Genomic DNA, 17,160 nt, shown 5'->3' with positions numbered 1-17,160 from the left:
TAAGACAAGGGTACACCACAGAAAAAAAATCTCGTAAACTCTATAGGAACACAAGCTAACAAAGATCACACTTCTTAGGTTTTAAGAGAAGGTTAAAGTCGAAAAAAAAAAACCCTAAGCTCCAGCAATAGACTGTTTCAGGAGCACAGTGAGCTGGGATAACAAATGGATTTACTGGTCCAAGTAAAGGGGAAGGAAGGAAAGTTCCAGCTCACGCTGTGAAACCACACAGAGATTAAGAAAATCATTTGTTTTAATGTTTGGTCCTCAGTCATCTCAATGTAGCTCTTCTCAAAGGAAAAACACTAGCTCCGCCTCATGACCTCCTGGTTGAAGCCTCTGGTGGGGGGAGGGGAACAGCAGCCCGGGTGTGCCGAAGAGCTACAAGCACAGCCAGGTGTCCCGCCTTCCTTATACAGTGCTTGAGTGGAGCTGCCGGGCCTCGGAGGACTGGGCCTGTCTCGAAGGGGGCTGGAGATGGAAACTTCTGAGGAGACCCGGCCCTGGAGAAGTCCTCGGCACTGTAGCCACAGCCACTTCACTGCCCTTGGGCCAGAGCTTGCCCCAGTGACCCCAAAGAGAAGGAACGGCAGAGGTGACCCAGCCACAGACAGGAGGTGACCCAGCCACAGACAGGAGGTGACCAATGTGCATAGTGGTTTACTACGCAAACCCTACACACGAGACATGGGAGCAGCTGGGCAACCCTGCAGTACTTGTGGAGACTGACTCAGAATCTGGAACTTCCTCTGGGGTGACATGGCAGGCAGCCTTTTCTCCCTCCTTGCTGTGCTCTGATGAGGGCCAAGGAGAGCCCAGGTGTGGGGTGGGCATCACTGGTCCGTCTCACTGCCAAGACCCTGCAAAGAACAATATGCTTATCGTCAGTTGATATGGATACATGTGCACCGCCCTGTGCTGCCCGCAGGCAAGCCTGGACCATTTCGGGCAGGTGGGAATCGGGCACTTTCCCTGAGGACGTCTGGACAGCCCTTCACAACTGAGCGTATTCAGGTAGGTCCCAGGGGTACCCAACCCCTCTTTCTCTTCAAGGCGAATTTAAGTAGAGTGGACAGAGGTTTTGGCATGATATCCATTATCATAACTAACCTGAGACATCACTGATTAAAATGAAGGCTAGATTTTAAAGAGTGAGTCCATTTGAAGAAAAGTATGAAGTAAAGGCTAGTATAGGTGGTCTAGAAATGGAGCAGATGACAAGAGTTGCATGTGACTGCGTGAGTGGACAACACACCTAGATGACCTAGGGGTTCTCACCGCTGGGACAAGAGGCAGGCGAGGAAGGCCGCTTGGGCCTTCCTGCCGGCTGGGAGCTCAGGAGGCGACCTACCCGCTCATAGTCTTCCACATATTTATATTTCTTCTCCCGATAGTAGTATCTTTTCTTCATGCAGTAGAGGACTATGACATCACACAGCACTGTCGCCTGAATGCAGCACAGGGCAAGAAAGAATGAGGCAGGATGCTGTGGCCCTATTATGCTACATGCGCCCCTTCCCACAAAGCCTGGGATCTTCCAAGGAAATGAAGGGCTCCTCCATCTCTCCGGGGGGAAAAGGTTAGGGCCTGAGGGGCGCTGTCTTGGAGAAGGGCAGGAGGAAGCAGGTGGGGATGGGGAAGGGAAATAAGCCTGGAGGGTCGAGCCTAGAAACAAGTCTGGGGTCAAGGGGAAGAACCAGGATGCCAGCAGAGGGTCTCAACTTGCAGTGCTGGGGGGGTCACAGCCCCAGGCGGGTGGCCAGAGAGGTCTAAGTGAGCCACTCACCACCCCTAAGAGCGCCAAGCCAGAGCCAATGTTGATCATGGTGGGGATGATGTCAAATTTCCCAGCCTGCAGATGGTGGGAGAAAAAGAAGTTGTGATAAGGGGTGGGGAGAGGGCCCCTTGCCCCTGGCCAGCCCAGAAGAGGACCAGTGGGCTCTGAACGAGGGGAGCCGGCGGCCAAGCTACCTTTCCAAACACGATGATGTCAAATCGGATGCCGTAGGCTTTGGTGAGCGTGCGGCGCTCGGTGCCGGTCAGGTCGTTGTAGTACTTGGCAAACCTGGTAAAGGAGGCCAGGTTAGAGGGAAAAGGCACAGGGAGGCCTGAGACAGCCTCTGGGTCCTGCTGAGGGACGTCAGAGTGAACTCCCAAGGCCCTGGTGGAGTTGGCAATGGCTTAGGGCTCACTCTGCCTGCCAAACGAACCACACTCGAGCACCTCGGGGCTTCTCCGGGCTCATGTGAGCCACGCAGAAGGAGGGCTGGCCTGTTGAGGAGGAGGGCGCTGGGGCCCGCAGGGCAGAGGGTCTGGAATGCTGGCACAAAGGCGCACGAAGAGATCCCTCCTCTGTCATCACCCTCACTTCCTACGACTTAAAACGGAACTTCCTCCTCTGAAAGTCCTTCCTGATACAGCTGAGCCCCGCCTCTCTCAAGGAGACCCTGGCCACTAACAGAAGGTGGCCAGCCAGCAGTGATGGCCAAGTCTGCTTTGTGGGTGGGGGGACCGAGCATCTCAGCACTGGACATTTTTTGTATTAAAGAACCATTGATCCATCAATTGGATGAGTGGATAAACAAAATGTGTTATACCCACACCATGGAATATTATTTAGCCATAAAGAGAAGTACTGATAAATGCCACAGCATGGATGAACCTGGAAAAAAACCATGATGCTAGGTGAAAGAAGCCAGTCACAGAAGGCCACATATCGTATGAGTCCATTCCTATGAAAGTCAAGAACCGGCAAATTAGGTAGATTAGTGGTTGCCAGGGATTGACGTAGCTGAAGGGATAGAGGGATACTGCTAAAGGGTCTGGGGTTTCTTTCTGAGGTGAGGAAAATGTTCTGAAATTGACTGTGGTGACAGTTGCACAACTCTGGGAATAGACTACAAACAACTGAATTCTACACTTTAAATGGGTGAACTGTGTAGTATGTGAAGTGTATCTCAATAAAACCATTTATAAAGGACCACCAGGAGGGGGACTTCCCTGGCAGTCCAGTGGTTAGGACTCTGTGCTTCCACTGCAGGGGGCACAGGTTCAACCCCTGGTCGGGGAACTAAGATCCCACATGCAAAAATAGAACACGAAGGGGCATGCTGGGGGGAGAACCACTGAGACCGATACCATTTGCTGCCTGTGTTATACAGGGGATCCACCAGGAGCCTAAGCTGTGGCCTGAGATCTGTCTGGCCCACAACTTCCATGCCGTGGTCCAGGCCTGGGGAACTCAGGTGGGGCCTGATGCTGGTGGAGGTCAGGGGGATGGGTGTCCTTGTGAGGGTCCCATTGGCTTCTCTGTTCTGGGGTTCCAACCCAAGATTGAGGTTTTCCACAGTGGTTTCTACAAGAAACTGTGTAACCGTAGAGATAGAGCAATGCAAATCTGACTCCCTTACTAGGGAAAAATGCAAGGATCTGCCCTTCTATCAGTGAGCCAGATGGTTCAAGAGGACAGCAGATGCTCTGTGCATTTGATTCCACACATCACCACTAGAGGGAGACAAGAGCAGCAAAAGAGCACCACTGACCCTACTTGGAAATAGGGTCTTTGTAGATGTAATTAGTTAAGATGCAGTCATACTGGATTAGGGTGGACCTCAAATCCAATATGACTGGTGTCCGTAAAAGAAGAGAGACAAAGGACACAGAGACACAGGCACAGATGGGAGAAGGCCATGTGACGACAGAGGCAGAGACTGAGTAATGTACCTATGAACCAAGGACCACCAAGGATTGTCAGGAGCCACCAGAAGCTGGAAGAGGCAAGGAAGGAGCCTGGCCTGCTGACACACTGATTCTGGGCTTCCAGCCTCCAGACTGTGAGAGAACAGATTCCTGCTGTTTCAAGCCACCCAGTTTGTAGTCATTTGTTATGGCAGCCCCAGGAAACCAATACACAGCACTTCTAGCGGGGAAATACCAGCAGAGGCCTTTCCTGAGGCTAAAACTTGTATCCCCTGCACCTTGGGAGATTCTGGGGGCCAGATCAACCAAGAAACCAATTCATGGATCAGGCCGCAGAGGGCTCTGGGCTCCTCATCCACTCCTCAAAATTAGCAGAGGGACTTCCCTGGCGGTCCAGTGGTAAGGACTCCATGCTTCCGCTGCAGGAGGCCTGGGTTCAATCCCTGGTTGGGGAATTAAGATCCCACAAGTGCACAGCCAAAAAAAAAAAATGAAAAAAACCCCAGCAGGGTCCTGGCTGAGGCTGGCCAGCCCAGGAAAGCTAAAGCAGACAGTTGTTCTTGAGGCAAGAAAAGGCAAGGAGGGCGCTCACAGGTCGGGATGCCACAGGGGCAAGGCCCTGCTTGGACCACTCTCCCTGGCACACGCCTCCCCACCTGCCCTTGGGGTGCCGCCTGAGTGCTGGTCTTGGGTGGGCGTGGAGGCCCCCACTGGGGAGTGATGCAACTACCATCACCCCCAGCACATGAGGAATGGGGCCCAAGCTCACACCCACCTGAAATTGTAGCCTGGGGACACGTTGTGGTCCACGTCCCGGGTGTCCAGGCGGCGGAAGGAATACCTGGGCAAGCAGAGGGAGGCGGCTCTGTCCAGGTTGCAGTCCCATTTGATCTGGATGCCCATGATGCCTCCCTGTGGGTTGCGAACAGACAGAGCGAGCTTATCTCAGAGCCCATTCTAGAAGGAGATGTGTCAAAGACTGTGTTAGAAAAGCCAGGACCTACACCTACCTCGACAGCCATGTCCTGGAAGCTGTGCCCTGCGTTCTCCACTATTTTGCCAAGTCGGAATATGGGGCAGAAGGGATCTGTTTTAGCGTCATAAATGCACGTCTTGAGGTAGGTAGTGGTGATGTTGGGAAGGATATTCCTCCTAAAGTCGGGAGGAAGCATAAAATAGGGGCAAGGACAACCTCAAAGAAGAGCCACAAGTTTCCCCAAGACACTGGCGAATTCCTGGCCGCCACTTACTTGCTGAAATTAAATTTGGGATACCAGATGTTGTTCTTAATCAAAAGAGTGAAGTTTTCTGCAGCCTTTAAAAAAGCAGGCCTGAAAAAAATTACAACGTATTGTTAACAAAAGTACAAACATATGTACACTCCTAATATACCTAGGTAATATATATTTTTTTTGCGGTACACGGGCCTCTCACTGTCGTGGCCTCTCCCATTGCGGAGCACAGGCTCCGGACGCGCAGGCTCAGCGGCCATGGCTCACGGGTCCAGCCGCTCTGCGGCATGTGGGATCTTCCCGGACCGGGGCACAAACCCGTGTCCCCTGCATCGGCAGGCGGACTCTCAACCACTGCGCCGCCAGGGAAGCCCCCTAGGTAATATTTTTAAGTCGCATACCCATGTGTCTTACAATGTCACTTTGCCAAGAAGAAAGTAAAACATATCTCATCTTTTCTACTTTCCTCTGCATAAACACCAGGTCAAGAGAGGAGACTGCAAACCAAGGTTTCTGATTTCTTCCAGTCATGGAAGGGCAGGGCCTCTTCCTCAAGGCAGTGGGAATTTAAGAACCTGAGGAATAGCTAACGAAGGGCGGGACTGGTGGTGCCCCGTGGCCTCACTAGAAATCACTCATCCGGCAGGTGCTGGGTTTCAGGGCTTACCTCCCTCAGGTATTCTTGGGAATGCTCAACAGATCTGGTTTAAGAAGCAAAAGCAAAAGTGAATTCACCTACAGGCTTGACACAAAAAGTGCATGTCTGCTGTTGCACCACACCTTGGAAGTGCCACGTCAGCTCCTGCTGACAGTAGGAGCTGAATTTCCCAAGGGGACCCCACTGCTTTGGAGGGTTTCTCCAGGAGGATCTGGCACTGTAGACTGACTCCCCGGTGGGGGGGCCCCCTGACCCAGGTGGAAGCTTTTTGTTTGTTTGTTTGGCTGCACCACATGGCATGCAGGATCTTAGTTCCCCCACCAGGGATCAAACCCGTGCCCCCTGCAGTGGAAGCGTGGAGTCTTAACCACTGGACCTCCAGGGAAGCCCCCCCAGGTGGAATCTTTGAAGCTATAAAAAAACCTCAGCAGTCTTCCCCACCCTGAGAAAGGAGCAAGGCCAGTGATGAGGCCACACAATGTGGGGAGCTGAGCCTGCCGCTACCGCTGATAAAGACCTTGACCGAGGCACTTCTTTTGGGGCTTTGAATTCCCTCGTCCCTGTATCAAGGGGATGGACTATATCAACGTTTCTCAAACTTCTGTCACTCCCTATACCACTGTGTGCCTCATGTGCAATACTTGTCTTTAAGATTAACCCTCCTTTAAAAAAAAAAAAAGATTAACCCTCCTTTAAAAAAAAATGGAGGTGAAATTCAGAGAACATAAAATTAAACATTTTAAAGTATACAATTCAGGGCTTCCCTGGTGGCGCAGTGGTTGGGGGTCCGCCTGCCGATGCAGGGGATGCCGGTTCGTGCCCCGGTCCGGGAGGATCCCGCGTGCCGCGGAGCGGCTGGGCCCGTGAGCCATGGCCGCTTGGCCTGCGCGTCTGGAGCCTGTGCTCTGCGGGAGAGGCCACAACAGTGAGAGGCCCGCGTACTGCAAAAAAAAAAAGATTCATAAAGTATACAATTCAGTGGCATGAAGCACATTCCAGTGTTATACAACCATCACCTCTATCTAGTTCAAGAACATCTTTATCACCCCGAAAGGAAACTGCTTGTTCGTCAAGCAGCTACTATCCATTCTCCCCTCCCCTCAGCCTTCGGGAACCACCAACCTACTTTCTTTCTTTCTCTATGGATTTGTCTATTCTGGACATTGCATATGAATGGGATCAGACAGTATGTGACTTTTTTGTGTCTGGCTTCTTGCACTTAGCATGTTTTCGAGGTTCATCCCTGTGGTAGCCTGTGTCAGAGCTTTTTATTCATTCCTTTTTATGGCTCAATAACATTCCATTGTACGTGTTCACCACAATCTGTTGATGGACATTTGGGTTGTTTCCACCTTTAGGATCAACTCACTTTTTTTTTTTTTTTTTTTTTACTGACATTCATTTTGAAGTAAAACTTTCTATCATGACCATAAAAAATATCGTCTGCCACAAGTTAGAGGTCATCGTTCAAATAAATATAACTAAGAACAATGTCATTACGAGCTGACATATTTTTGTCAGCCCAAGGTGCTGAGCCTGGGGCTTGTTCTCGGTGAGAAATGGAAATCAGCGAGGGACAGAGAGGTATTGAAGACACTCCAGACCAGAATCTCCTCCTTGATATCAGCTAGGGGCTGAATAAGAGTGGAGATGGGAAGACCTTTCTCTCCATGTGACTCAGTGCTGAAATTTTGTGTATCAGTGTACACTTAAAAATCACCCTACACTGGATTAGATCTATAACAGCGCTGATATAGGCATACATATAGCTGATTCACTTCATTGTACAGGAGAAACTAACACAACATTGCAAAGCAATTATACTCCATTAAAAAAAAATACATAACAGCACTGTCCGGTGAAAATATACTGTGAGGCACAAACCACACTGTAATTTAAAATTTCCTAGTAGCTACATTAAAAAGTAAAAAGAGGGAATTCCCTGGCGGTCCTGTAGTTAGGACTCTGCACTTCCACTGCAGGGGGCGCTGGTTCCATCCCTGGTCGGGGAACTAAGATCCCACATGCTTCGCGGCCAAAAATAAAGTAAAAAGAAACAAGTGAAATGAACTTTTCTGTAATAAGCCAATATATCTATAATGTTACTCCAACATGTAAACAACATAGAATGTTATTAATGAGATACTACATTTTTTTTTTCAATAATACGCCTTCAGAACCTGGAGTGTATTTTACGCTGAGAGCTCATTTTGGACCCAGCTGCATTTCAAGTGCTCAGTAGCCACACATGGCCACCGGCTCCATAAAGTCCCTTCCAGCTCCAGAATGCTAGGATTCCCTCCCTTGCCGGAGCTGTTGCCCTCAGCAATCCACAGTCCTCACCATTCTCTTGTGTGGCGACACACCCAGGGTGAGGATCACATGGTTACCTGCTCCCCTGGGCTTATCTAGGCCTCAGTCTGAACGCTGAGTGAGAAAGGCCCCAGGTTGCCAGCAGTTCCGAGAGCTTACTTCTGACTCCGCCCACTCACAGCACAGCTGATCGCAGTTCGAAAGAATGTTATTCTAGGCAACCTTGAACCTGCTCTAGTTTATAAAACACACTTTAACAGACATTAATAATTTTCCTGTCCAGCATCTGTACCTTTTTTCTGGTAACAGAACCGCACACTTCCTTTAAAAGCCACACCTCCCCCACTCTCAACCTGTGTCATTTTGGTGGGTCTGACTCCCCGCCTAGCTAGGAAGGCACATGACCTAGGCCTGAGCCATAAGCAAAATCCATCCCCCAGCCACAGTAATGGGTTGGATCGGTTGACAGGTGGCTGAAGCTGTGAAGATGGACAGGTCTAGAATCTTTACGGACAGCTGGGCAGGGAGACTAGGGACTATGCCATGGGTCCTGCAAACGAAGCCACCACGGAGGGAAGCAGAGCCAAGAGGTGGTGACTCGGATGCTGTCCTTCGAGCCCCAGGTCTAGCCATGCTAGGATCTCTGTGGTTAGTTGAACAACATACCGCCCCCACTGTGCGTGTGTGTGTGTGTGTGTGTGTGTGTGTGTGTACACACCCGTTTAAGGCCCTGAGAACTGTTTCCTGTCAGTTACTTGCAACTGACAGAGGCCTAACTAGCAGTAAGTTATCTGCACTCTTATCATGAGTGACAAACACCGCGGCCCACTAGCTACTGAGGGCTGCTGCCTTGTGGTTGAGAACCACCAGCCCAGGGAAGCCTCACTCTACAGGCTGACACCAAGAGCACAAAGCCACAACTCCCCTGCCACCTCTCTCAGGCCCAAGACCCAGCATTTAGGACACTTCTGTCCCTTTGGCAGGACTCACGTTGGCACTTGTGCGTTATCCTCCACCGGGCACCAGGCTGCCACCTCGCATGTGTTCATGGTCTCATTGAACGGCACACACCTTCCTGTCGCAACTCCTACAGGGGCGAGGGGCACCCAGGTCTATGGGGGTCTCCTACTTTCTACTTTGTGAGGCAGAGTAGAAACTCCACCATGTATCCTATGCAGTCAATCTTGAGCTAGTCTAATTCTGGGATTTAGACAGCATCCAGAAATTCAAATCGGAGGAAAAGAGTTGTCTAAGCCCTAGCCACATCACTGCTTTGCCAACTGCAGGGCTGGGGTGATGCAGAGCCACAGGACAGGGCAAGATCTGGGATGGCTTCTGGGGTGCAGATGACAGAGATAAATGTCGAGAGGGCCCCAGGACCCCAGTCTGGACACCAGGCTCTCCCAGGCTCGTGTGGGGGATTTCTCCATCCTGGAGATTTCCCTCTGAGAGGGGGCCCACGGGGCAGGCAGTTTGGTCGGGGGCTACCCTCCCCAGGCTAAGCATCTACTGTGGAGTCGCAGCCACAGGCTTGTACCATTGCTGTGGGTGCTTGCAGAGCCAGCAGTACAGTTGGCATCGGATTCACACACGGTGGTCTTATCTGGAATCTGGAAGAAGAAGAACCAGTGAAAACAGGTTTCACATGGCCTGGTCCCACCCAAAGTGGGACAGGCACAGAGAGGTGGGTATGAGACCCGAGGCTCTTCCCCAAGAAGCTGCCTACCTCAGGACAGAGGCCCTGGGTCTGGTTCATGGTGACGATCATGTTGGTCATGATGAAGAGGGAGTTCTCCTCCTGTAAAGCAGGCAGAGGGGAGAGAGTGCTGCATACTACCTGCAGAGGAGCCAGGCAGAGCCACAGGGAAGACCCTTAACTAGGACAGTGCCTTCACTTCCCCGCTGTGCCATGCAGAAAACAGTTAAAAACACTGATCTTAGGGTCTCCCATTCTCACCGATGAGAGTTATAACCTAACTGAAAACAGGGACTCCAATACTTGCACACATGTTCACAGCAGCACCATTCACAATAGCCTAAAGGTGGAAACAACTCAGTGTCTATCAACGGATGGATGGATAAACCAATTGTGGTCCATACCTGTAAGGGAATATGACTCAGCCATAAAAAGGAATGAAGCACAGACCTGGCTACAATGTGGATGAACCTCAAAAACGTGATGCTGAGTCCAAGAAGCCAGACACAAACGACCACGTAGTGTATGATCCCATTGATGTGAAATGTACAGGATAGGCAAATCCAGGAACAGAAAGTAGATTAGTGGTTGTGAGGGGGTGAGGGAGAAGGTGGACAAGGGGATGATAGCTTAATGAGTGGGGGCTTTCCTTTTAGACTGATGAAAATGTTCTGGAACTAGACTGACGTGATGGTACACAACATCGTGAATGTGTTAAATGCCACTGAAGTTTTCATTCTGAACTGGTTAATATTGTGATACATGAATTTCACCTCAGGTTAAAAAAACATGTCTATACCCTGAAATGGTTCCTTAATAAAGCTTGACTTGAGGGAAAAGAGTCAATAAGTACTCAGTATATCCTCTGCCAACCGGATTACCTCACAGGCGCAGAAACACAAGACCTCAAAGGTCTCAAGTTAGGCTGGTTCTCTTTCCTAACAGGAACTAAAATAAATACATAAAACATTCTATACAGAAGGCCCAATCAGGGCTCGCCATTGACACTTCTCCTTTTTTTTTCTTTCTTTATTTTATTTTTGGCTGTGTTGGGTCTTCGTTGCTGCGCATGGGCTTTCTCTAGTTGCGGCGAGCAGGGGCTACTCTTGGTTGCGGTGCACGGGCTTCTCACTGCAGTGGCTTCTCTTGTTGTGGAGCATACGCTCTAGGCACGCGGGCTTCAGTAGTTGTGGCTTGCAGGCTCTAGAACGCAGGCTCAGTAGTTGTGGCGCACGGGCTTAGTTGCTCTGCGGCATGTGGGATCTTCCCGGACCAGGGCTTGAACCCTGGTGCATTGGCAGACGGATTCTTAACCACTGCACTACCAGGGAAGCCTGACACTTCTCCTTTTGAGAAGGTTCTGTTTTCTCCTCCTAAGTGTGAAGGTGCCAAATGGTTGATTTAAAGTTTCTCGAGAGCAATTCACTTGGGGATGAGACTGAAGAATTGCTAACAGTGACCTCCCAGTATAAGGAAAAAAAGACAAAGACCCTGCAAATTCTAGTTGGACCTCCTCCTTATTGGGTGCTGGTGCTCTAAAATGAAATGCTCTGAACATTTCATACTCCTGAGAAGAGCAGTCAGTGCTGGGAGCCATCAGGGAAACTCAGGGACCAAAGGGTCTGTAGACATCTCCACTCCCAGGTCTGATAAGGTGGTAGACGCTCTGGGAATAGTTGGCATCTTTCAAAGACAGACCTGGAACAAAGCATGTTGGGAAATGAGGAAATGGCCGCAGGAGGGGGCGTGAGAATGTGGCAGGAGGCCCGGGTCAGGCGCCCCAGCAGGCTCCCGTGTTCCATATGTAGACACACTGCTTGCTTGGTGTTTACAGAAGGCTGTTCCTGCGTCTCTCCTGAGTTAGACCTGAACAAGTCAGCGTGGTTTACTTTTTGTTTCCTATTTCTTATCTATTTTAAGTTTAGGGAAATTTCAGTCTGGAGATGAGCCGAGTAGATGCGGTGCAAATACATGTTTGTGTTCCATCTGTGGAGGAGCAGAAGGATATCGTGAAAGCTCATGAAGAGAGCCCTGTGGGACTCAAACAGCCCCTGGCTCCGATCCGAGATGGAAGGCAGAGCTGCTGTGTGCTCCTTTCCACTGAGGGGCAGAAGTAGGGGGCCGTACCCTTCTGTGGGTCCAGTAAACAGACGGAGTGTGATATTCCGAGCCTGCCAGGACGAGGCCGTGGCTTCGTAGGAAGCAGAAGTCTCTCTGTAGAGACAGGTGCATGCCAACAGCACCAGCTTCCTCCAGCAAACTATGAATCCCCTGTTCCATTTGACCTTTATGGCTTATTAGCTCTGATTTCTCTCTGGGCACCCCACAAGAACCTTCTCTTGAGAAGGCAGAGGGAAAATGAACACATTTGAAGAGAGAGTTTCTGAAGTCCTTGCTCTGAGCCAAGAGTTGGCAGCTTATCTGCATGTGGCCACCCCAGTCACCCTAGCACATTGGCCATCTGGAGGGATATGTGGGGTTTGACTGTGGATCAGAGCCATTATCATGGTTAAAGAGAGTCAATATTTAACTTGGAGCTTTGTGGATTAACAGACGGGAGACTAGGATGCTGCATCAGTTTCTTCCCTTCCCTATGTTCCTGATGGAATCCTATATGGGTATGGCTGTTTCCTTCTTCTTTGGCTTTGGGTCTCTACGGGCTGTTAAAGTTTTTACGCTGTCTGAAAAGATTTACCTTGTGGGTTTACAACAGTAAAGCAAACCACAAAATGTGGAAAGGTGATAGTTCCACCTGCATTTTTCCCAGGATTTAAAACATGTGCTTTTCTACTTTTCAAGTCCGGTGACAGACTCAGATGTCCATATGGAAAGCTTCCTCTGTTTAAGCCAGCCATGTTTTAGGGCTGAAGAAACGTAGCTGATTGAATATTACCTGTTAGACCCTAAGCCAAAAAGAGGTCTGTCTGCACTGCTTTCTTGGACTAAAACAATCAGTCTGGGCATTGGTGATGTTAGAACTCTGGGCATGCCAATCACTAATCAAGAGTGCAAAGGTGAAGGGAAAGCAGCTAACTAGAGGCTTGAGCTTTAGACAGAGACACAGTGGGAGGCTTACCTGAGCTGGAATCACATAATCGGCCACATCCCAGATCCGGAATCCAAGTTTAGAAGTATTGGTCATGGTTACACCCTTGGCTTTGGCAGTAACAGAGCTGACCACAGAGTCCATTTCCTGGTAGCCCTTTTCCCACACAAACACCCAGCTACAAAATAAAACAGGTCTCTTAAATTGCCATTAGGATTGCATGAATTTGAGTTAATGCTAGGGAGCCTCTGGTAGCCAGAGGCTGAAAGTATGTTTACTAGTTGTGACTTTGCAAAAGCTGCTTAACTTTGTAACTTAGTGCAGTGATCAGCACAAAGAAAATGCTCAGTGAATGCTGTCTTTATTACTAGGTATTTGAACACTTTCAATGCACTATGACCCGCAGAATTACCATGAGATAATAGAAATTATGATAATGATAGTTACCATTTGAATGTGTTTAGGTGCCAGGTACTGATCTAAGCTTTTTATGTGTATTAACTAATTTAATACTGACCACTTTATAAGGCAGGTGTCATTCTTCTCCATTTTACAGAGGAGAAAACTGTAATTCAGAGAGGTTAAGTCACTTGCCCAAGGTCACACAGCTAGTGAATGGCAGAGTCAGCATTTGAACTCAAGCTTTTTGCTTTCGAAGTCTCTTTTCTTGCCCTCTATGCTATATATGCCCTCTAGAAAGGAGAATCATATCTTTTAAGTAAATGTATAATAGTTTCTTACTTTTTCTCTAAGAATTCAGGTCATATGTATGTTTCTCTCCTCTGAAGTGGAGACTTCACTACCAGCCTGAATAATTAAAAATCTGAAGGCATTGGTGCATAGTGGTTAGGACACTGGAACAGACTGAAGCCAGCCTATCTCAGTTCATCACTCACTAGGCATAAATTTGGCCAAGCTGCTTAACCTCTCTGTGCCTGTTTTTTCCCGTCTATACGACGGGGATGATAACAAGACTTCACAGGACTGTTGTGAGGTTACATGAGTTAATGCATGTCAAATGCTTGGAACAATGTTTGTGAGCCATTATCAGCAGACTGAAATTGGCCACAATGGGAGCATTTACACCGTGGAGATTGCCCAGTACTACAAATCAGAACTCCTCCCCATCAGAGCTGTTGTTAAACATCAATAGTGACTACTATTGTTGTAATTTCTAGAATCAAGAAATACTACTAGCATCCCTCTCCCCTCCTTATAAGCTCTAGGTGCTAAGACTTCAGAAATTTGCTTATTTGGTTACTTATTGTCTGAGTAGTCTCCAAGTTCACTACCCATCTTAGAGATGGGCTTTTTCCCTAAGAAGTCCCCTTCTTCAGGGTTTCTAGGAATTCAGCTGCAGTATAAGCTTCCATTTAATTCTAGTCAGACACAGAGAAGCTTAGAGCAGGGTCACTATTACTTTACCACCAAGTATAGTCATCCCTTGGTATCCATAGGGGATTGGTTCCAGGACCCCTGGGGATACCAAAAACCACAGATGCTCAAGACCCTTATATAAAATGGCATAGTATTTGCATGTAACCTATGCACATCCTCCCCTATACTTTAAATCATCTCTAGGTTACCTATAATATCTAATACAAAGTAAATGCCATGTAAATAGTTGTAAATACGATGTAAATGCTATGTAAAAATAGTTGCTGGCAAGTGACAAATTCAAGTTTTGCTTTCTGGAACTTTCTGGATTTTTTTTTTAATATCTTTTATCTACGGTTGGTTGAATCTGTGGCTGCAGAACCTGAGGATACAGAGGGCTGACTGGATAGTGTGTTGCTAAGTCAGAGACACATGGTTTCATCTCAATCACTATGTAAATAACTATTACCTCATCCTGTGACTGATAATACAATTAGATAACTGAGAAGTGTTCAGTCTCTCTCTCTTTTTTTTTTTTTTTTTTTTTGGCCATGCAGCACACAGGATCTTAGTTCCCCGACCAGGGATTGAACCCATGCCCCCTGCATTGGAAGTGCAGAGTCTTAACCACTGGACCACCAGGAAAGTCCTGTTCAGTCTCTTTTTGAGGAAGGATTACCTTTGATCAGTACTGGAAAAGAGACCACAATTTCACCAAGATGAATTGAATCAGAAAGTTAAGAGATGAGGTTTTTTAAAATTTTTCTTAAAAGCCCTAGATTCAGATCCTGAGTCAGATCTGATCACAGCAAGATGTATAAAAGCAAAGCATTTACTGCTTAAAAAATCCTCATGATCGAGGCAGACAACACTCCATAGGAATCCTATAAAGCTGCACTGCCCAACAGAAATACAATGCGAATCGTGTAATTTCAACATTTCTCGTAGCCATGTTAAAAATTAAAAAGTAACAGGTAAAATTAATTTTAATGATATGTTTTATGTAACTCAACATATCCAATATATGTTAATGCTATCAATATAAGATGTATTAACATGATATTTGTTTTTTGTACTATGTCCTCGAAATCTGGCGTGCATTGTACGGTGATTGCACATCTCAGTTTGGAGTAGGGGTGTTTCAAATGCTCAACAGTTTCATGTGACTCCTGGCTACCATACTGCAGATATACCGTATGCAGTCTAGAACTTTACAGATACCCTGAAGTATATGTAAACTGATTCTCCTACGAGCAGCAAAAGCCAAAAGGAAAAAGCTGCCTGACAGCTCCTGATTCCAAATGCTTCAGGTCCAACCCAGCAATGTGAGTTTAGTTAACCAGCTTGTAGTGGGTCTCAAAGTTTAAGGGTGCATCACAATCACTGGGGGGCAAGGAGTTGGTTGTGACGGTACTTAATGTGACTTAGAGTCCAAACCTGGGGGTAGGCCAAGTGGTTCTGATGCAGAGTTCATACCTGGAAAGCCCTTGTACTGACTACTGTCAGTACCTACTGCTGCTGCGCTGACAGATGGTAGAAGCCAAACCTGCCAGATCATGGGGATTCCCTTAGGCAGTGTTAACAGATTCCAAGTCCCACCCCAGGGTGGGGGGGGGAGGGGGGGATGGTGTCCGGTTACCTTTACACAATTCCTCAGATGAGTCCTTCATGTTCAGGTAGGTTTGGGAAACACTAGGACACGGGTTCCCAAAATTTGCTGCACATTAGAATCACCTGGGGAGTGGGTCATACTCTACAGCACTTGAATCAGAAAGTCTGGGTCTGAGAGCCAGCAGTCAGTATTTTTTAAAGATTCTCAAATAGCTCTATGTGCAGTTTGGGGAACACTGTATTAGGCCTTTTAAGAAAAACAAAAACAAACACACCCCCCCCCACGATGCAGCAGGTAACATCTGTCAGCTCGGCAGCTGTAGACACCATAACACCCCAGGTGAACCTTGAAAGCGGGCCCAGTTAGTAAATTAATTTCCACCTCCTCTCAAGTTTTATTACATTGTAAGGGTGCATCAATTAAAATTAAGCACTAGGTGAGGACTGATGGTGGAGGGACATATAAGCAAAGAGGGCAGCATGGGGAACGATAAGTCTAAGGCAGGTGCCTATACCAAAAACTCCAACAACCTCATAAAAGGAAGGAACTGAACTTAAGTGATTTTTGAAAGTGTGACCTCTCTATTATCTTGGGTTACCATATGATGCTCAAAGGAAAGGACAGGAAGCCACAGACCCAAAAGGAACCAAGTGGAAATCCCAAACCTTGGCTTCTGTCAGCAGATCATCAGAATGGGAAGTGAAGAGCAAAGAGTGAGTCATTTAGGGCAAAGCCCTCCCACCCCCAGCCAAAGGACATCATGGAGCAAGTCAGAAGGGACAGGAAGCATGAATGGCGAGGATGAAGATCTAGCTAGGCTTTGCCTTCAAGACACAACATCAAAGCAGCCTCTGGACCCAGAGCCGGCACAGCGCCCGTCCCTCTGGTGGCTAGGGTCGGGGGTGGAGGGTTGGGGGAGTAGGGATGTATCCCTGGCTTCGGGTCGCTGTCCCCTGGACCCCACCTGGAGGGCGCTCGCGGGGCTCGGCCGAGGACCTAGGCCAGAATGAGCAGGTGCGTGGCCGGGACCCAGAAGGGGGAGTTCCCGGCCGTCGGATCACACCCTGTCCCCGGGACCCCTCAGGGTCGTCGCCCGCGGCCGCGCTCACCCGATGACGTAGGCCAGGATGAGCAGCTGCACCGCCCGGTTCATGAGCCCCACTTTACGGCTGCGGATGAGCACGATGCGCGGCGTGTCGTACTCGAACAGGAAGGCCGCCAGCACCGCGCAGCAGCCCGCCATGGCTAGCGCCCCGCCGCCGCCGCCGCCGCCGCCGCCGCCGCCGCCGCCGCGCCGCCCAGCTCCGCGCTCTGGACCCGGTAGCCTGACCCGCCGCCGCTTCCCCGCACTGGAGCCCCGCCCGGCGTGGCTGTTCGTGGGGGAGGGCCCGGAAGGAGGCGGTGCTGACCCTCGGGGGACTGGGCCGGGCGAAAGGCGTGACTTCCCCCTCGGGTACGAGTGCCGCGCCGCCTCAGGAGGGCTGGGGGAGAGCGACCCCCTCGGGGGGAATGGGGCCTGAGGGAGGG

The 17,160-nt window shown here is 49.1% G+C and overlaps 1 protein-coding gene across 1 annotated transcript; it reads right to left on the bottom strand.

Annotated features, from left to right (window-relative positions):
• Positions 1-235: 235 nt before the first annotated feature.
• On the bottom strand, positions 236-16,903 carry P2RX4 (purinergic receptor P2X 4). Its single transcript, XM_032653862.1, has 12 exons — positions 16,743-16,903; positions 12,675-12,822; positions 9,629-9,700; positions 9,440-9,512; positions 8,893-8,989; positions 4,950-5,030; positions 4,710-4,851; positions 4,475-4,611; positions 1,972-2,065; positions 1,787-1,852; positions 1,352-1,447; positions 236-860 (listed from the first exon to the last, which is right to left on the bottom strand). The coding sequence occupies exons 1-12, from the start codon at positions 16,874-16,876 to the stop codon at positions 834-836; spliced, it is 1,167 nt and encodes a 388-aa protein (XP_032509753.1). The 5' UTR covers positions 16,877-16,903; the 3' UTR covers positions 236-833.
• Positions 16,904-17,160: the final 257 nt, after the last annotated feature.

Source organism: Phocoena sinus, chromosome 14 (genome assembly GCF_008692025.1).
Source record: "Phocoena sinus isolate mPhoSin1 chromosome 14, mPhoSin1.pri, whole genome shotgun sequence".
NCBI classification, from domain to species: domain Eukaryota; kingdom Metazoa; phylum Chordata; class Mammalia; order Artiodactyla; family Phocoenidae; genus Phocoena; species Phocoena sinus.
The sequence above is the reverse complement of the archived record's forward strand: the minus strand, read 5'-3'. Positions and strand labels throughout refer to the sequence as shown.

Bases quoted from the DNA above. Each gene is read 5' to 3' on its own strand.
- P2RX4 (XM_032653862.1), bottom strand. From the start codon at position 16,876: ATGGCGGGCTGCTGCGCGGTGCTGGCGGCCTTCCTGTTCGAGTACGAC. The intron at 9,701-12,674 runs GTAAGCCTCCCA...CCTGCTTTACAG, and splicing joins ATTATGTGATTCCAGCTCAG to GAGGAGAACTCCCTCTTCAT. The intron at 9,513-9,628 runs GTAGGCAGCTTC...TTCTTCTTCCAG, and splicing joins CCCAGGGCCTCTGTCCTGAG to ATTCCAGATAAGACCACCGT.